Source organism: Pteropus medius, unplaced genomic scaffold (assembly GCF_902729225.1).
Source record: "Pteropus medius unplaced genomic scaffold, Ma_sr-lr_union100, whole genome shotgun sequence".
Classification (NCBI taxonomy): Eukaryota; Metazoa; Chordata; class Mammalia; order Chiroptera; family Pteropodidae; genus Pteropus; species Pteropus medius.
This window is the reverse complement of record NW_024347791.1, coordinates 2,212,220-2,234,225: the sequence shown is the minus strand read 5'-3', so window position 1 is coordinate 2,234,225 and position 22,006 is coordinate 2,212,220. Positions and strand designations below refer to the sequence as shown.

The 22,006-nt window shown below is 37.3% G+C and overlaps 1 protein-coding gene across 21 annotated transcripts in view; it reads right to left on the bottom strand.

Moving 5' to 3' along the window:
* Nucleotides 1-22,006, bottom strand: part of RBFOX2 (RNA binding fox-1 homolog 2) — a 237,587-nt gene that overhangs the window by 36,479 nt on the left and 179,102 nt on the right. For 11 of the 21 annotated variants that reach the window (XM_039877792.1, XM_039877798.1, XM_039877802.1 and 8 more), the window contains 2 exons: nt 13,789-14,013; nt 453-599 (listed from right to left, as the gene is read on the bottom strand). In XM_039877792.1, coding sequence (XP_039733726.1) covers nt 453-599; nt 13,789-14,013 — 372 coding nt within the window. The remainder of the gene's footprint in view (nt 1-452; nt 600-13,788; nt 14,014-22,006) is intronic. The other 10 variants (XM_039877800.1, XM_039877794.1, XM_039877815.1 and 7 more) reach the window with 2 other exon arrangements.

Sequence of the window (22,006 nt, the reverse complement as noted above, 5' to 3'; positions counted from 1 at the left end):
ATGACAGTGGTTTTGAGAGTAATTAAACAGAGGGAGCGAACTAACCGCCTATACCTGATTTTAGGTATTGATTGGTCTTGACACCGATGAGTTATAAGCAAGGAAATAAAAACAAAATAGAGGTACTATCTGCTTTCCCAGATATTATTTCATTTAATTCATAACACTCTGAAAGGTAGGAACTACCATCCTGTCCTGACTTTAGCACTGGAGGTCTCTTATCCCAAGCAAACTGGATCCCACGGTCACCTTATCTATGTGAGAACCTGCCGAGGCTGACGTGCAGAAGAGACAGAAGACAGGAAAAGTTTCTGATGAAAATACTGATTTACCACAGGATCTTACCCAATCGATTTGTAGTTTCATCCTAAAGTACTAATGACTAATAATACATCTGGTGGATTAAATTCTATTTTAATGGTAAAACCCATAAGAAGACTCTGGAGACTTACCCCAAACATCTGCCGGAGGTCTGGGTCCCGGAAGCGGAAAGGAATATTAGAGACATGCAGTCGTTTAGGGGTAGATTTACTCTCTGAATTTTCACTACTTTGTGTCTGTGACTGCTGGCCGTCTGTCTGTGCTCCTCCTTCTGTCTGCTAAGCAAAGAAATAAACAACAATGAATGAAAAATAAATACAATTGCTTCACAAGAATTATGTAAAATAACTGAAGTACTCCTTCACCCCAAGCCTTCTCAGTGAGTCTTTAAGCAAAAATTGCAGTTGTCCCGTCAGAGAAAAAAAATATATAAAGATGTTATCTATGTTTAAAATATAATTTAGGTCTTTTGAATATTTATAGGACATTAGTAAAATGGGAGATAACAGAAACATTAAGTGACTTGCTCAAGATCACATGGACATTCATGAGAATAACTGAAGATATAAAAATAATATCATTATTCTTAGATTCTTAGTAGAGCTTTCTATTTTTGAGATCTTTCCCTTTTGAAAATGATGAGTCTGTTGTGCTTAGCTGTAGAGATCACAGCATTTCTGGTCTATCATCTCAAGAAATAAGGAAATATTGTTATATTTCGCTCTATTAGTTCCAGAGTTTATGACTACTGGGTTAGCAAAATATTATGTTATTATTTATGAAGAGGAGACACTTATGACAATGAGCATTTTTACTTAAAAACTGAAGAAGCTTCTTACTCTGAAACCAATGTTTCTAGAGAGTCTAGATACTCTCCTACCTAGGCAATTCCAGCTAACTTCAGCATAAGAAGTCAACGTTCGGTAGCCCAGAGGTGCACTGAGAAAATCTTTTGGGAAAGGCTTGAAGGGACCCTGACTAATCTGCTACACACACAGAAATGCTAGATTTGTGTCTGTCCATAAGTGAAAGTATAAGTGAGTGTGATAACACATTTTAAATCATATATCTCTTTTGCAACATCTCAGGCTCACGTTCATTTAATTTTTTCCCCAATGTCCTCAAAAAAGTTGCTATGTCAAGAAACACTTTTGACAAATATCTAAAAGGAGTAATACATTCTAAGCATTCAAAAATCTTTATTTCGAAGTGTTCATCTGGTAATTTAAGAACCCTGTTTTTACTATTCTCTATGAAGTGCATGCCAAACCAAATGGCTCACTGAGCTAATTAAACCAACATACTTTTAAAACAGGAGTGGGAACCTGCTGTTCATATTATCTCAGCAGGGTTAGAACTGAGTCTCTAACAGATTCTTCTGGATGACACAGAACAAATCCCTTCCCTTTGACCCAATCTTCAACTAAAAGAAACTGCGAATCAGAGATACTTTTGGCTCAGAGATGTTAGCAACCATCTTGAAGTGAAGTCTGAGACTTTAAAATATAAAGGATAATCAGGAATAAACTCCAAATGAATACCAGCTTTTCAAGTGTCAATCTAAGTGATGGCAGCTTTTATCTCATTCCATTCAGGCCTTGCAGATGGCTTAAATGTGCAATGATTCATGTGATATAAAAATAGCAAAAAAGGGAAGAGCTATGAAGCAGTGTTCTGCGAAAGTGTAAGGTTTTCAATCATCAATCTGGGCACAATGCAGACTAAACAAAACAAATTATACCCAAAGATGAAACTCACTAAGTTACTAAAACAGCATCATGCATCAATTACAACTAATGCTCATCATGCACCTTCACACTTGCCTTTTACATCTCACAGCTGGATCACATAAAACTCTCTTCAAACTTTAAAACCACCAAATCAGATCTGCAAGATGTCAGTGTATCACTCTGAGAAAGGTTAAAAAGACTGACTCTAGCTCTAAACCATAGTTTTAAATATAACATATGTAGTCACTGTAATTCACAATGAGGTGACAGGATAAATGAAAACTAATGATTTCTTCAAAGTATGTTGCCCAAGCCACTTATTTGTTGCTCTTGAGAGTTTTTTTACAGCCTTGAAGACACAATTTAAGAAGAAGGGTAGGAGCCAGATTGGTTAAGTTTCTGGCATTATAGTGAATATTTATATTTTTAAAAACATGAAATCTTTAATTCCAGAAAGATAGGCAAGTGGAAAAAGTGAACTATGTCATTTCAAAATTCTCAAACCTTCTGAGTTAAAATAAATTTTTAAATTAAAGTTTAACATACACAGATACAAATGCACAGATCGCAAGCATACATCTGAATAAATTTTCACAAAGAAAATACACTGATGTAACCATCAAATTAGATCAAGCAACAGAACTCCAGAAGCACCCTTGGGCCCTACTCCAGTCACCATCTCCTGCCAAAGGGTCACCACTATCTGGACTTCTAACTCCATCGATTAGTTTTGCCATTTTTAAAATTAAAAAAAAAGGGGAGGGGAATTATACAGAAAGTACTCTTTCGTGCCGCCTTCTTTTATACATTATATCTGTGTAATACACATATTGTTATAATTCATTCATTCTTTTTCTTGTACAGAATTAGTGCTGCTTCTAGTTTCTGGCTAGTGAGTTGTTACATGATTATTTTTGTTACATGTCCTTTGGTGCACATGAGCATGCATTTGTCTCGTGTGTATCCATCTAGGACTGGATTTGCTGGGTTAAGGATATGTGGAAGTTCACAGATCCTGTCAGTTTTCCAAAGTGCTGTACTAACGTATACTCAACCACATATGAGAGTTCTAGTTCTCGTTAGTACTGTCCTTTTCATTTCAATTATTCTTGTGGGTGGTAGTGGCACATATTGTGGCTTTAATCTGCTTTCCTCTCTTTAAAACTACGATTATTCTTTCCACTTACAGAATTTTGTTAAAAAAATGGGAATTCCTTGTAATAGCAACTGTTTTGAGTGCATACTATATGACAGACCATTACCTAAGGCTTTTAATAATAATTAATACGTAAATAGTGTTAACTATTTGCCTACACTGGCCTACATATTTTAATTAACGTATTTCTTTAAAAAACCCTAACAGTAGGTATTCTTTTTTTTTTTTAACCAAAAACATGGTAGGTAATATTTTTACCCTACTTTTCAGATGAGGAGGCTGAAGAATAGAAAGATTGCCTAAATAATGGAGCAGAGATTTGAACACAGGCAGTCTGGCTTCCGAGTATATGTTCTTAACCACTATATCATATTGTACTTTAAATGTATTATTTTTTTTAAGTTCTCACAATAATCCATGAGGAGGTACTATTATTATCCCCAACTGACAGAGGCAGAAACTATGGCATAGAGAGGTTAAGTTAGTTGCCAAAGTTCACAGATTAAATGCCAGAGTAGGAATTCAAAATTAGGCAGCTCCATTTCATGTGCTAAACCAATAGTCCCCAACCTTTCTGGTACCAGGGACCGGAGCTCCTATGAGAATCTAATGCCTAATGATCCAAGGTGGAGCCAAGGCGGTGATGCTGGCGCTGGGGAGCGGCTGCAAATACAGATGAAGCTTCACTTGCTCACCTGCCACTCACCTCCCACTGCTGTGCGGCCCAGTTCCCAACAGGCCACGGACCAGTACCGGTCCAGACCCGAGGGTTGGGGTCCCCTGCTAAATCGCTTCCTTTCTCACACTGCACCCGCACTCTCTTTTCTTCTAAGAATGAACATGTGTGGATCCCATTCACTCACTCTCTCAGGACCCTCACCTGAAGGAGCAAGACCTCTCCTGGGTGGAGGTAGGCATGGAGGAAAGGGACAGGGAAAGCTCTACAAGCAGTGATGAGTATTCTACACCTTAATGGAAGAGGCGCAGGTCAGGCCATAAAAGGGAAGAAAAGCAAGAGGAAAGAAAATCTGCAAGGCACACTGAGGGAAAAAAACCAGAGAAGTACTAAACTGATACTCAAAGGGGCTGAAAAGCAGATTTCCATACAGGGTAGATATAGCAATAGGAAATATACATTGAATGTAATTAAATGAGATATTTCCCATGTGACAGTCTCAACTTTTTAAGTTTACCTCAATATAGACTACTAATTGTTGAAATAGACAAATCAGAGAAAAAAGCAAGTTTTTACATTGTATCTTTGTGAAAAGTGGGCAGTTAGCTGTTCTGAGAAAAGTCGCAGTCAACAGAGCATTGGCTGGCTTCATTTTCTATGTCAGCTGCTGAGCAGCTTTACCAACTGTATAAACTGCGCCCCAAGGTTCTGTTTTTCCCCCTCTGCGGTCATTCGGTCCTTCGCTGACCTAACCGATTCACTGGGCAAGGGATGAAACAGAAGGGGCTGGAGGCTGTGCACTGAGTTTGCAGGGAGCATGGGTGGCGGCAATGCTTCAGTCCTGGGACTGAAGCCTGTACGTCCACTCTGAACCACTCAGCTTCCCCGTGAGGTCCAGCTCTCTGTCCACACTGCTGACGAACCCAGGGCTTTTCACGCTGAAAAGCGAAACAGATTTTTAAGTCTCAAATCCTCCTAAAAATGTTTTGTTTTGATGAACTCAAACTTTAAAAATTCTTATAAGTGGGAAATGGATGAACTGTTCTGATTTCTCTACGAGACAATGAAAATATTTTAATTATACTTTGTGAACAAATGTCCTGTTATGGTCTGAAAGACAACTCTGGGCAATATAAGATGAAGTATTTTCCAAGTCCCTATCATAATAAGACTTAATATATAATTGGAGACACTAAGGAATCCTTTGATTAATTCAGGAATAATACTTTGACTTATGAATTTTCCAATTTCTTCAATCAATAATTAATTTTCATATTTTCTGAGATCTCTTCATTTCTTATTTTCACCTTTTGGATTTTAACTGTGAACAAGAGATTGTAGACCTCTAGTTAGAATTCAATTTCTTCAGTCAAGGTTTACGTGAATCCTCTTCAAAGAGTGAATTAGATATTTTCACAGTGTTACAGAGGCAGTCACATATAGTGCAAGGGTCATGGTTCTGAAAACTGCAAAATTTAAAACTAAACTTACCAAAGGATAGTAGATATTTCCATTAACAGTTAAAATTAGAGCTGCCATGTGAATTGCCATACAATTCATATAGCTCTGAAATTAGGCAATTAACTATTTTCATTTAGGAAGATTCACATTAGTTCTGTTAAAAGAACAAGATTGGACTCGAAATGGAGTCACTCATGCTAAGCCCCACGTGTCAGCAAACCAACACTTAACTAAATGTCTGTGCTCAGCTCTCCCAGAAAGGGAAGGCCCAGATCAACCAACCACCACTTGCCTATCAGCGCAAGTTATCTGGCCCAGCTCCAAGATTTCCCTCTCTTCCAATTTAGGAAAGTAACCCTGCTTTAACCAATCAGCAAATGCCCGGTATAACTTTCTTGTTTCTGCTCCCTTCTGTCTATATAATCTCTTGTCTAGTACAGCTCTTTGGAGCTCCTTTCTATTTGCTAGATTGTATGCTACCCGATTCATAAATCACTGATCTGTGTGATTTACTGTTGAATTTTGTTCTTTACCAGTTTAAAATCTGAACAAAAGTAAAATTTCATTAACTTTTCTATATCATACTATTTTAATTCTGAATGATTCACATCGGTATAAAATAAGATTGTGATGTACTTTATACCCAAGAAAATCTAATAGAAAGTTCATTGACCGAAATGGCTTTAAGAGCAGCTAAAGGGTATGTGTGTGTGTATACAAAGTACATATCACAGCAGGATTTCCCAAAGGGTTGAGTGCTATTTCTGTAGGATGTGAACTGGTATTTTGCAGAGAATGGGTTTCATGGTCAAACAAATCTGGGAAATACTGGACTAAACAAGGTTAATGGGCTTCCCGTGAATTCTGAAGAGCGAGAACTCACCCTTCTTCCCAAACATGTATTACACATGTCATTCATTTGTGTAGAGGAGGCTATAAAATTCACTTTAAAAAATACTCTTTAATGAGAATGACTCTTAGAGGACTAGCTCCTAAGTGTACGAGAGAAGAAAATGGCAAAAGAGAAAAGAGATATAATTGCATAGCCTGTTAATTTGTATTGTTTTATAAATCAAGGGCTGCCTATAACACTTTCTTTGAAATGAAATCATTACATACTAATAGTGTCATTGCTAATATTTACTGAATATTTACTGTGTGCCAGGCAGTACATCCTAAGAACTTGCTATTCATTTTCTCATTTAATCTTAAAAACAACCCTATGGAATAGGAACTATTATCACCATTTTTACAGATGGGGAAAATGAGCATTAGAGTTATAATTCTCTCATGATTACTAATTTAGCAAATGGAAGGAGCTAGGAGCTAAACCAAACTCAATCTGATGTCCAGCGTTCAAGCTCCCGAATGACAATATTAAATAAAAAGTTTTTTCAAAACAGTTTTTTTTTTTCTAATTCAGTTTTTCGGGTTTGGATACTTTTTATTATGTCACTTTACGGTGCCTTAAAAAAATAAGGAATTACGATTCATGTTGCTCCACCAACTATATTTGTTAGCATTTAAAGCATTTTTATAAATGTTTATAATGGAGTATAACATGGGCTAAAACCTGGTGGAATTAGATCATATGAACTTCTTGTTAAAGAGCAAAAATATCCTAACATGATAGAATATTTTTTTTTAAAGTGAAATCTTGATCCATATGCTTATTTACTGAAAATCAGGATATATCACAGTGCTAATATACAGTGAAACCACTTGTAATATACTGAATAGAAAATTATTTTATCTAATGCCACCATCAATTTTGGGGGCATAGAAAATTGAATGACATTTACATAGAGCAATTCCCTATTTGAGAAAAGTTACTTTTAGATTTAGCTACTTTAAAAAGCATTTCTTCCATGTGTTTGAATATTGCTATGACAAGCCAAATCTTGAGAATCTAGTTCTATTTAGGCATTTAAACATAAGCTAACTTTTTTTTTCGATAAACCAATAATTCAACTTTCTTCAGAAAATATCTAGTTCTTTTTTCAGTGGGTCGAAGTGCTATAAAAAGGAATTACAAAGGGCATCATTTGAATATGTAATATCATATATTATCAATATCATACTGTGAAACAAAAACCAATATCACACTGTTGAACAAAAATCATAGCAAGTCACTTATCTAAAAATGATATATAATATATGAGTGAAACACACGTAGATCACTTCAAATTTTAAAAACTTTACATTTAACTGAATGATTCTTTAATATTTTATGTACGATTTAATTTTAGAATGAAAGAAATCTGTTAGTACATTCTAGTGGAGCTTAAAGTTGAAGAGTAAGTGGCACTGAAGACCATCCCTATGGACGCCTTTTTATTTTTTATCATTTGTGTGGATGGGGAGGCAGGAGAAAAACTAGAATAAAGGTCGACTGAAATCAGATTTCCCGTCTCAGCTGTTACCAGCTAGTGGAGCCTTGTTCAAGACACTTGAAACCGCTGACCTCTGTTCTAAAAGGAAGGTATAAGATGATTTCTACAATCCATTGTAGCTTTAAAATTCAATGATTCTAATCTGAGTTTACTGACTTCAAAAGACAGTACAAAATACTTATGAAAAAGTATTTGTAGACAGAAGAAGAGAAACCACGGCTCCCTATTACTCATTAGCGCTCCCTCGCCCTCACCTAACACGGGAGAGCGGAGAGGGTCAGGAGAGCCCCACGCGACCGTTCCTAGCACTTTTTAGTTCAAGTTTCTTTTGCTGGGCTTAAGCAAGTAAATAAATGAAAGAGAGCAAAGGGGAGGCCATAGTGTTGTCGTTAACAATGTTAACATCGTGCTTAAAGGGTGTCTTGAGTCTTACATGAAGCAAAGGGATAGTTTCTCTATTCAAAATTATCCATGCCTGGCTCTGAGTATGGTTTTCTGTAGCAACTCTTGCATTTTCAGACCAGACCAGAGTTTCCTCATGGATCCGGCTTTGAAATTGCTTATAGGTATCAAAACTCCAGAGCTGGAGGATACAAGTAATTACTTTTAAGGGATAACTGATAACATGTATAGAGAGTGTGTACTGTAGGCTCAACATCCTTTTATTACTTTGGGGGAAAAATGAGGGCCTCTCTCTGCAAAGTGAATGGCTGGATGAATGAACTCCTTTGTAGCCCCAAGCCTCTATCTCTAGCCTGGACAGAGAACATAGTAATGGTTAATAACTACGTTGCAGGCTGAAGGTAATATGGCCCAACAACACACAATGTGATAGAAAGACGTAGGTCCCTTTTCCCATTATGTTCCAGAGGTCCTCATCTGGGCAAATGGGCCCACTTAATGTTAAGGGCTGTAACTTCTTGGCGATGTTTTAGTGAGTCACCAATCCACGAGGCACCTCCAAGTGAGGGAGTCGGTGGGTAATTCCAAGAGAGGATGGTTAGACAGTAGAGGAATGCAAGGAAATCTAGCTTCGGCCCCAAAAGGTGAGTGACAGAGTGAGGAAACTGAGGATGATGGACGATATGGGGTCCAAACTACCTTTATTAAGAGGTGCACTTCAAGGCCACCAATGAGGAGAGTTACAAAGTCTATAGCTGACTAACAGAGTAAGGCTGTTCAGCCATTTCCTCAAATCTCTGCTTCAGATCCAGCAACTCTGTTCCAACACTTCAAATGGTATTACTAATCAATCAAAGATGCTTAACTCTGCCTTTTTAAGTTTCTTTTTTTTTCAGTCAATAAACACCAAACATTCATTACACACCAATGGTAGTAATAAGAGGACAAGTAACAGTTCCTGCCCTCAAAATATATAAACAAATGTAAACCTCATATCTGAAGATTATCCCCTAAAGCTTGTTTACTTCAAATACTTTGGGTATTTACACCTGCTGGCATTTGGAAAGATATCCAAACATATAGGAACTGAGGTCCTTTCTTCTCTGCAGGCAGGCTCAGTGATACTCCAGCCTCTAGACCCAGGTGGGAGACCCCTAACTGCTATCTCTTTTGCTAATGCACAGTATGAGACCAACTGACTGTCAATAAGCTCTCATCTTAAAAGCACAAGAAGCTTCTAGACCAATGTTAAAATCAATTTTTAAAACATATTTTAGAAAGAAAATTCCAGATTTCGTTGCTTATTTCTCATTTTTGTATAAGTCTCTTCTTTTCGTTCTCTCCATCAGGACAGGATTATCCAAGATAAACAAGATCTATATTAAAATACAGCTGTAGCTCACAATAATAAAGAGCACAAATAAGTTACATCAATAGGGACGGTTGATTTAAAAAGATGGTTAAAAGCAATTATCTTAAAGAACTATTTAAACAAGTAATTTCCACAGCATTTCTAATTTATTCTCCCTACAATCCTGTCGTGTAGGCATTATTAGCTCCATTTGATAGATGAGAAAAGTGAAACTTGAGATAAAATGATTCACTCAAGATGCAGTTATTGCATAAGGATCACACCTTTGACTCTGATCTCATTTTATTCATCCAATCAGCTGTCAAATACTGTATATTCTATCTTCATAATTTCTCTGTCATTCAGCCCTCCTCTACATAACTACTGCAACCCACTAGTCCAGAACCTCATTACCAGTTCCAAGCATAAGACTCGCCTAAAAAGTCTCTCTGCTTTTCCACTCACTCTGGATACACAACAGGTTAACCTTCTGGAAGCACAATTCTGCTCACTTACATTTCATTGTTCAAAAGCCTTCAGTAAAGTCATTTTGCAGCCATGTATTCAAATACTTGTCCCAATTTATACTCCAGCGACTCTTCTCCCACCTTATTTCCTATTAGTATGGAGCAAACATCCAAAGCTTCAGCCAAATGGAAACTCATGCTTTCATTCAGATATCTAGATCTCTTCCATCTCTTCAACTCTGCCTTTAGAAAGGACTTTCCTATTCTTTCTACCACCGTCTATGCATGTTCGAATTCTAATCACTCTTAATTCGAAGCTCAGATCAATGCCATCTCCAAAAAGCCTCAGCTTCTCTCTTCTCAGACCTCCCCTGGCACACTTGTACCTTCTTTCATTTTTTCCGCAAGAAATATTTACTGAGTAACTATTAAGTGCCAGGAACTGTGCTAAGTCAGGGAATGCAAAATATGAACAAAAAGAACTTTTCTAAAAAAGCTTACAGCTTAGAGAGACAAAAGCAAACAAAAAGATCACATCTTTTAAGTTCCACAAAATTGGTCAGTTTAGGAGTCTACTTGAGCCTACATGAAGTACGCACAAATATGGCTTTGCCTAGGAATGCAGTAAGCAAGGCTTCCCAGCAGAGGTGACGCTTAACCTGAATGGGAAAAGATGCACGGGTGCCTGCTAAGAGACTGACGCATGCACACACCATCTTCTGTTGTTGAGGTGGAGGTGAGGAGCCAGAGGGGTACAGTGAGGGCTATTTTATAATAAAATACTGTTTGTGGAAGCAATTTTTAAACAGAAAGGTGTCACGCAAATTTAGAGTATCATTTATTTACAAATAACAATGCTTCCCATCTACCTTTTAAATGTAATTGGCCACAGGAATCAGCAGACTCATTTTTAGAAACATAATTATTAGATAGTAAAAGTTTAAAAGAATAATCCATAATGTTGTCAAATCTAGGTTTTCGGATGTATGCTCAATCTTTCTCTGTACACGCACGTCCCCTAGGAACACACACACAACTTCCAAAAGCAAACAGCTTAAGAGAAGCAGATTCGCATTTACATTTAAAACATACACTTAAAAATATAAGAAGTATCTTCAACCAGAGCTTCCTAAGAATTTCCCATTTTACCGTTAACAACGTCCTAATCATAGAACCTGTGCTATCTCTGTCTGTAGACACAATTCAAAGGGGATTTTCCATGTTCTCCTCAGTAAAAAACAACTGACAATCTATACACATGAATTCCTAATTTTATTTTGATATTTGTTTAAGAATTCAAATTGATCCGTATAATACCAAGTTATATAGTGAACAGTTTCTAATATGGATGAGAAACAGAAGTCTTAATTAACTGTATCTATTTATATTAAGGAACAGAGATTGCCCTTAACACTGTCACTGTCATTAGAAATATCTGGGAGTCTGAAAGAATGGGAAATGGTGGTGATAAGAAAAAAAGGGCCAGGTGGGGGTGGGGGTGGGAATGGGCAGTGGTGAAGACAAACACAGTGAGTAACTGTAAACTACCATGAAATGATTCAGGGAAGGGACCTCTGGCTATGATGGTGTGAGCACGTCAGTGACAACAGTAAGAAAACTGGACAAAAGTGCCCAACAGTCATTTCAGGGTTCCAGAAATCAATCAAAGGCAGATAATAAACAGAAGTTTCTTGAAAAATTGCCAGAGCTTAGGGTAATACCAGCAGGAGTTTGTAAACTTATTGTCTGAGACTATTCCAACCCCTAACCCCACTTTCAACCCTTAGTTCTGCTGGGAGAACCCTGTTTTACCAGCACAGGGCTTAGGGCCACAAAAACCAGTAGCTTTGCTGCCAGAGGGGGTAGACTCAACTTGGGGCCTTGGGCAGGGGAGCAGTAGATAACTCACACTTTTGTCGGCTAAAAGTGGCAAACTTGGTAGGAGCCTAACAAGGGGAATACAGTTCTTCTAGCTTGAGGTTGTGGTCTAATTGGGGTGAGTGGTGGGCGAGCAAGAAATCTAATGGGGGGACCCTGGTAACGAGACTCACAGAAGGGCTGGCCATGCTCTCCTCACTGACTGTGAAACTGCATGGAGGAGGAGGAGAGACCAGAGAGGGCCAAAGAGAAAGGAAAATCCAAGGCAAACTTGAGACCTGGCTAAACTCTGAACGTGCTTCCCAACCCACAAACAGACGGATCGACCAAGGGTGAAAGCCTTACAAGCTCGAGGTGCTTAAGCGCAACCTCTGCCCAGATCACTGGCTGACCACCACTAAGCCAGGGAGACGCAGGGGCGACTTCCGGCCAGGCTCAAAGGTAAAAATGAGAGTGAAAATCAGTAAGCAGAAGCATCAGTGACTGTACACCATGGAGTAGCCACATTCCACAGTTTAAGTCCAGGTAAATTACTTAAAACATACACACATACAAATCTTATCAAGTGGTTTAAAGACGAAATAAAGCTCTTCTGATAATCTGATACAAGAAAGGCAAAAATAATTCTAAAAACTCAAGCTAGATCTTTCCATGTTGAGTAAAGCACATCTTTATCTTTGGAAATATAGCACACAGCTCCCACGGCTGATATGATTCTCTGTAGGATGACATACCTGAGATACACACCTATTGCTAATTTAAGACATTCCCTTTACTTTAGCAAATTAGTAGTAAGAGCTGAAGTCAAAGAGGTGGTGGCTGGGACCAGGGATTAGTAAACCAAGCACAGAGTTTAGATTTTATTCTGAGTATGTTAGGGAACCATCAGTTAAGCAGGAAAATAGCATTACTTCCATTTTTTTTATAAAACCTATCCTGGCTGCTATGTGGAGAATGGATAAGTCAGGCCACAGTAATACAGGAAACAAGTGATGAGATTTGGATTAGAAGGGTGACGACGACGATAAACACCTTATATGAGTTCAACTCTTTTCAATCTCCCAATGGCCACCTGAGGTAGGTACTACTGTCTTCATTTTACCGATGAGCAAGCTAAGGGAGAAAGAGATTATGTAACTGGACCAAGGTTGTATTGCTAAGCAGGGGCCATATAGGGACTCAAACCCAAGAAATCTGCCAGAAGGGCTGAGCTCGTAAGTCATGTTCACTATCCAGCTATACTCCTAAGATAAAAAGAGGCTGAAGTAAGAAAATGTTTTAGCGTTATGGTTGCAGGGACTTGCTAATGGGCTGAATGTAGAGATGAAGGAAATAAAGAAATAAAGAATGACTGATAGGTTTTGCTTGAGGAATTAGATGAATTTAGTAGTATATATAGAAAGAACATAAAATAAGAGGAAAAGGGGTCCTAGAACCCAGGCTTGCTGTATCGCAATGTTTTAAAAATTGAACAGAAACAGAGGAACCAGCAGAAGAAAACTAAGAAAGAACTTCTTGTATTTAGGAGGAAAATAGCAAGTGTCAGAAAAACCAAGAGACTAAGTACCTCAAAGAGGAGGGAGGAGGCAACGTGTAGGGGATGCTGCTGAGCGACTGTGCATGACGAGAACAGAGAAGGGACCAGGAGATTTTGCAAAATGAAAGTTACTGGGAAAGCTGAAAAGAGCATCCTCCTCCTCAGTTTACTCCTGCCTCTGCGCTTACCTTGTTGTATTTCTGTTCCACCTCTAAGCTATAAACTCCAGGGCGGGCTAAGACTGTGAGTTTTAATTCTAAGCCCTTATCTTGTAATTACAATGCTTGGAGTAGAACTGCAATTACATAAATGCTACTTAACGTAAAGTTAACTCAACGGGTTTTAGGTATGATGATTAAGATGAAGACTTCGAAGATGGCACACACCCTTCCTTTTCCACCTCACGATACACATACCGTAAGAGATCCGTTTTGTGTGCTAGGTGAGTTGCTACTCTGTTCTCCATGCGCTTGCGTACTTCCGTAGAGTGTCAGGTTATGCTCACTGGTCTGGCCGGCATAGTCCTGAGTGTGTGGCACTCCATATTCTGTGGGAATTCCATTCTGGGGAGGCGGTGGAAACGGGATGGTAGTAAAAGGCTGAACCATTGCGTCAGGAGTTGTTGTTGGCTCCTGGTTACCCTAAAACGAGGGTGGGGGAGGAAGGGAGGAAAGGAGGGAGGGAGGAGGAGAGAGACAGAAAAAGAGAGAGAGAGAAAATAAGGAGAAAAAGTGACTTTAAATTTTTACTGCACAATTTTTAAGGAGAGTATATAAAATCCTCTGACTATTCACTGCTCAGATAAAATAGAATAAAAATAGAATACTTACTGCCTCGGGATTGGGGAAAAATATTACCCCCCCCCACACACACACGTATGTAGACACAAACACACAGCCAACTTCAGTCAGTCTGTGGTTACTAGACAGGTCCATGACCATATTAAAGATGACTAGTTACCAAAGGATCAAAAATTTTCCTTAAAGCCAAGTTTCAAAAAATGCCAGGAAATTTTTCACATTAGATACATTATAAGAGCTGAAATTAGTTTGGGCCATTAGTATTTTCTTTAGGACACTCTATTCCTTTAGTGATTCTTAGGGGAAAACAAATCAATTTCATTAAACTACAATTCACAGAAATAGGTAGAATGACATTATAAATTAAATTCTCAAAACCAGACAACACAGATCTCTATAGATTTTAAGAGCATAGCATTCAAAAGAAAGTGTATTATTTAAAAATTAATCTTTGGACTTCAAGGTAGAGATTTATTTAAGTCTTGGCTACTAGGTTAATAATAATAGTTAAAAAAAAAAAAACCCCTCCTTAACTTAGAATTATTAGAAAGAGACAAAAAAACTTGAACGAGTTTTCCATAATTACTGTTAGCACTATCAGGCTAACAACAGAGCAGGACACCTCTCCACATAATATCTGTTCCTAGATGATTACGTGGGTGTAATATTTGAAATATCAATAAAGAATATGCAGTAACTACAGAAATCAGAAGTCATTTTGGCTCCATAACGTCCTCCCCCCCATTCCCCTCGCTTCTGCCCTACACTTCCGTTTTGTCTTTAAGTTCAGATACAAAAGAGGGGTTTAAATCTTGTGGAACAGATTTGGCAAAGCCCTCCCTTCTCAACAACTGACCTCCTGACTTTCCATTTTATGCCATGAAAAGTGAAGCCATTATTTTTACTGAAGATACACAAGTCTGCAAAGTCTTGAGCCACTGTCCTGAAGTAATTGGCAGAGATGGCCAAACGCTTCAAAATGTTAGCACTTTGATAAACCTCCCCCTCTCCGCCATATTTTAGACATCAAATCATTAGGGATCAAAAAAACTCTGGGTTCGTGTTACTTGGTTTCCTCTGAGTCACAAGCATCACTTCCTTCCAACAAGGAAGTAATTACTCCTTTCCCTCTCAGTCCCCCAACTCCTTCTTTCCCCTCATTCAAGAGGGGATTCTCTACCCACTGAGAACTGCAGGAAACTGAACTTTCAGTACCGTTTTCTAAACATCACCCCAGGCTTTCAACACTGACTTGATGACCATTAAACTCATACTATCTCAAACGAAATGAATCCAAAGCTGCAGAAAGATCTCACACTACTTTTAAAGGAAAGTTTAACCATCATCACTATAATCAGTTATTCTGCAAAAAACAAAACAACAACAACAACAACAAAAACCCAGAATAAATATATAAAGGCTGCTATAAATGGAGAAATATATGATCATGGATTAGAAAGCCTGATACTCTTAAGTCGACCATGCACCCCGAACCCCACAAACCCAATCAAAATCTCAGCAGCTATTTTTGCAGAAGTTGACAAAGTCTAATGAAAATTATGTGGAAATACAAAGGACCTAGAATAGTCAAAACAATTTTGGAAAACAAACAAACAAAAAAATTGGAGGACTTATACTATCCAATTTCAAGACTTACTAAAAAGTTACAGTAATCAAAACAGTGTGGCACTGGCTTAAAGATAGACAAATAGATGAATGAGATAGAAAAGAAACCAGAGATAGACACATGCATAAACAGTCAATATTAAGGCATCAAATCAATTCAATGAGAGAAAAAAAAAGCCTTTAAAAAAAAAATGAAAAACTGAATACTCAATGGAAATAAAATAAATCTCAACCCTTATCCCATATCCACCAAAGTTAACACACCGAAATTTAAGAGCTAAACCTACAAAACTTTTAGAAAAAAATAGGAAAATCTTCACAATTTAATAATAAACAAAGAATTCTTGGGACACAAAAAACAACTATTAACATTGATAAACTGAACTTCATCAAAATTGAAAAACTTCTGCTCTTTGAAAGGCAATAAAAAGACAAGACAGAGGCTGAGAGAATATTCGCAATACATACATCTGACAAAGGACATGTATCCAGAATCTATAAAGAACTGTTAAAAAGCATAATGAAAAGAATAAAGCATTTTTCAAATGGGCTAATGACTTTAACAGTCAACTTCCCACAAACAGATATCCCAATGTGCAAAAACTACATTGAATGGGTGGCTCAACACACTAGTCATCAGGGACATGAAATTAAAACCATATGAAATTCCATTTTACACCGACCAGATGGCTAAACGATTGAAAACTCCAAATGTTGACAAGTATGTGAAACAAAAACTTTCATACATTGCTTATCAAAGGGTAAAATGGTATACCTACTTTATAGAACTATTTTGCAGTTTTGCTTTTTCATAAAGTTAAAATACTTCTTATATATACACAAAAGAAATAAAAGCATATGTGTACTAAAACACTTGGATGAGAATGTTCACGGAAGCCTTATTCATGAGAGTCCCAAACTGAGATCGATTATACTGAAACCAATAGAGCAGAAAAACAAATGACGGTCTATACACAAAATGAAATGCTACACAGCAAAAAAGAAAAAAAAAGAAAAAGGAAAAAAAAAAAGAATGAACTAACAACAACATGGATGAATCTTAATATCGTGTTGAATGAAAGAAGCCAGACCTGGCAAAAAAAAACAAACAAACAAACAAACAAACAAAAAAAACCCCACACATACTGACTGTATAATTCCATTCATATGAAGTATAAGAATAGTAAGAATAGGAAAAACAAATCTATGGTAATAGAAGTGAAGTAGTTGTCTGGTTTTTTTTAGGGGTGTTGCATTGATGGAATTGGTACTATGAAACATTCTGGGATGATAGAAATGTTATATATCTTGTTATGGGTCGTGGTATCAAATTGTTAAAATTCATTAAACTAAATAATTGGAAAGTATGTGTTGTATGTTAATTATAACAAAAAATAAGACAAAAAACCTGTTAAATTTGGAAATACTTGTCATTATTATTAAAAAGCAGAAGATAATTTCACTTATCACTATTAATACTAATATGTACAATAAGACAATAAAAATAAAATGATAAAAATGAGACAAGTTATCCTTACAGATATGGCTATATACTTAGAAAAGCCAAAAGAATTGACTACAGACTAGTAGACCTAATAAGAAAAATGTCAGATTTATACATAACTATATTCAAACTAGCAGCAACCAGTAATTCAAAGGTATAACAAAACTTATAAAACATACGATATATAATATAAAACTAGACCTAAATAGATATAGTGTGCTTCTGGAGGAATACTTAACATAAAATTGTTAATCCTTCCCAAAATAAAATGTATACCTAATGCCATTTCCAATCAGAAGCGAATAGTGTCTGGGGAAGGAAACAGGACTAAATACTTTCTAATTTGCTTATGAAAAACGACTGATAACGTTTGGAAAAAGAAAAACCATGAAATGGGGAATGTGCTACCATATATTAAAATGCCATAAAACTATGTGAGAATATATAAAGTGATTAATGCAACACTGATGATCTTAAAACAGCTTCAAGTTTATATGGAAATTCAATAGAAGATAAAGGTGGCATTTTGACTCAGTGTGTGTGGGGGAGGATGGTTTATTTATCATATGATATTTGTAAAAGTTGCCTACCCACCAGAAACAAAATGAGCCCCTCAGCTCATACTCAAAAAAATTCCAGAAGGAATAAAATCTTATATAACAACTAAAACTATGAAAATATAAAAAAACTTGGGAGTATAACTAGGGTGTGGAGAATTTTTAAGTGAGACAGGAAACCTAAAAACCAGAAAGTGAAAAAAAAATGGCAGGTTTGGCTAGAAAGTAAGGAAAGAAGAGAGGGAGGGGAAAAGAAAGGGAGAGAATTGGACTTGAAAGTCAAAAGTAAAGCCAACTGGGGAAAATATTTGCAAGAGTAAGACAGACACACTAATCACTAATGCAAGAACAAGTCACGCGAATTGACAAGAAACACACAACAGAAAAATGCACACTGAATAATTCGCAAAAGATGAGCTAAAGATGGCTGATATGATAAAAATGCTCAATCTCACTAACAAGTGGAAATATATATTAACAGCAAAATAAGTGCAATTTTTTTAGTCATCAAACCAACAACAATAAAAAAAAAATAAAGTTTTTTGAGGTATAACTGACATACAACAGCCTGCATCTATTTATTTAGCGTTCACTCTGGTAAGTTTGACATATGTACGTATACACACATGAAATCATCACCACAATCAACAGAGCGAACGTATCTATTCAAAATCCCCAAGTTCCCTGTTGCTCCTAATAATAAGCATGTATTACTTTTGTAATAAAGCCTACAAAGTATTTTTAAAAGAGAATGGCAAAAATGTAATCAGTAAGAGGAAGCACTGAATTACTGCTATTCTTAAGAAAATGACAGTGGCATTACCTAGAGATACAGACTCATGACATTCTTTCATTTTAAGGTTATATAGCATCAAAATTCATCTGCTTTCGGCATCCAAGAATCATTTCCACATAGTACTACGGATTGCTTTACATCAAAATCTTCCTTTTGTTTAGTTCTTAGAAATTATGCCATGAAAACCTTAAATTCTTACCCGTAATTTTTCAGGGAAAAAGTCTACCTTTGCCACCCATCGCTGCTTAAGTTCTTTTCATTATCTCCAGGTTGGGGTATTTTAGATGATTTTTCTGGAGCTATTTAGGTGTCCTAAGAGGGAAATAAAATAATTCTCTCCCTTCTCCTTCAAATTATTCAGTGCTATATTTCTATTGACCTACCTACATATCTACCTACCCCTCTATCTACCCACCTACCTACATGAAGCATGCCACTTCAGAAGCTCTCGCAGGATTTACTGGCCTGAAGACAGATATGAAAGAGAAAATTCAAATTCAGGTGGATTAGCAAGGGAAAGAGAAATAAGGGCACCAAAGCTCTCCACAGATCTGCACTCCAACTCCAGGCATAAATATAATCTTACAGGGCACACGGAGGGTCCACTGAATAACCAGTAAAGGCTCAAAGACACTCTTTCTCAGTTACGAATGACATGGCAAAGGGGACTTCGAACGCTCTGCTCTGCCTTGGCTCCTCAGACTTGTCTCTCATACCAGCTTCCACTCTGCACCTCGGCCCTGCTGGGAACGATCCCCTGGCACACCACGCACAGTATTAACTTTCCCACGGGGGTAGTCTTGGCAAAGCTGGCTCAGTCACCTGAATAAACACAATTAGCAGTGGGAGATAGGGGAAGAAAGATAAAAACATTCTATAGGATCCACTTGTAGCCTTGGCGCTTACACGTTTCAAAGAGATGCAAGACGGGCTGAGGCCGAACTGCTTCCCAAAAAGAGGGGAAACGTAAGCCTCTGGTAGGAGTTCAAGAAGAAACGCCTGGCAGATTATTTTGTTATTTATAGGAATGCCTTTTTAGTTTTGTTAAACAAAAACCATTATATTGATGTACTAAGAGAATGAAATTGGGATAGGAGTGATTTCATATTTTATCTCATATACTCTGCGATGTCTGAAAATTTCCCTAAGTATTTATTATTATCAAAAAATGTTAAATGGTTGTTGATTTCTGTTAAATTTCCAGGCCATATTCCAGAGTTATAAGTTTAGAAGAGAAGTACTATAGCTCCCAGAAAAACGATGACATGACTGTTTATATGATTATTTCTAGGCAAGAATTTACCTCTGTACTTGGTATGAAAATGTTTTGTTTTTAATAGCACTGGCTAATAAGCAGCTTAAGGATATCTCATCTGAGAAAATGAATTATCAACCAAATACCTACTATGGCTCTACAACTGTCGTAGGCACTGAAGACATCATAAAAAAAGAAATATGCCTCTCAGGAGTTTACAGTCACATTAGGGAGGTTACTGGAATTATGCAAAAACAATTCAGAGTAATCTGTATGAGTACCAACTTGGTGTCACAAAGGTTCACTACTGCCTACTAAATACATTCTCGACGCCTCTAGACCCCCTCCCTTACCTGTATTAGCAGCTTATTATATATCTAGCAATACACTAACACTTTATATGCATTCATTCATTAAATTCTCACAACCCTATAAAGTAGGTATTCTCATTCGTCTTTTTACAGATAAGGGAACTGACATTTTAAAAGGTTAAGTATCTTATCAAAAGCAATCAAGCTAATAACTGGCATGAGCAGACTCAAATCCAAATCCAAGCCAATTCTAAGGCCACTTACTCTACGTGGCATCTCCAGTGGGGTCTTTTATCATTTCCCCTTCCCCACTGGTCCTATCATATACAACCCCTAACTCTAATTCTGTATCACAGTGAATCTAGACTATTCACTATTCCCAAATCACAGCCAGGCTGTCACAGCAGGGATCAATGTCATTCCTCATGCTGCATCCCCTACCAAGAATACTCATGTATAATGAAAAACTTAGCTGGCCATCAAGGATCAAGTCAAATAATCCCTTGGTCCGTGATGCTATTCCTAGAAAGGAAGTATGGTAGAAAGCAGGGGTCAGCACTCTTTTTGTAAAGGGCCAGATAGTGGTATTTTAGGCCTTGCAGGCCATACAGTCTCTGTTGCAACTAATGAGAGACACTCTGCTGTTACAGTATGAGGACAGCCACAGGTGTCTTTTTCCTTTAAATTATGTGTAGTAACAGAGGCAACAGATACATTATCATATATGGTCTTTTGGTATACAATGTGAAATATGCTAAATGTTTTCATTCTAAATTCAAGGATATTATCACAGTAAAGTCTCATCTAACAGAAAAAAGGTATAACCCAAGGACCAAGTATCAATCCTTTTATTGGTCTATTCCCTCTCCCACAGCAATCTCAGAGCTTCAACCATTACCTACCTGAGTGACTCCCAAATATTTTTTAGGTCTATGCATGTCCTTTCTCCCAAACCTTCATGGGAGGCAGAGTAAAAAAAGAGCATGAGCCTGAAAGGCAGACCTGACTTTAAGTCTCAACTGTACCTCTCGCCAGATATGGATGAATTACTTAACCCTTTCTAGCCTGTTTTTCCATCTGCAAAATGGACTGTTTACATCATATGGATGTTGTGAGAACTGAGAGCAAGTCAAACGCATTAACACGGTGCCAGTCACTCTACTAAATTAGGTTTCTTTCCTCCCAGTTCTTCTAGGTGCTTATTTCCAGCTCGAACTGAACCCTTCCACCCTCGGTGTCCCACTAACATTACAAATTGTTATGTCTAAAAAGTAATTTTTTAACCTTTTCCATATTTCTGCTGATTGAGTTAACCATTTTCCCCAGCCAACCAGACTCACTTGAAACCTCTCCTTTATCCTTTATGATATTTTGCTCTCTATATTGAGTATCCTAATATCCAAATCAGTTAGATATTGATGAATTTAACTACTATTTCTTGGTGATAAAGAAGCAAAATCAAAATAGGGGAATAACCGAATCACAGCTTATGCAATGTTAATAGCACGTGGGATACACCAGTGGGGGGCAATCAGGAGTCAGAAAAAGGAGGCTTTGGAACGAGTGGAGAAGACACCTGGGCTTAAACGAGTGTAGCTGGGCAAAGAAAATGGAATCAAGGGATGTTGTGCGTGGAATTTAAAGAATCTGGCAACCAACCAGTTACAGGGAACGGGCAGACCAAGATGACTTTTCAAGATTTATTATAGTTGCAGAGTCACTTTTCAGGACTTATGAACTCACCTTTATTCACTCTTTAAAGAAAAGTTTTCTCATTATTTACAA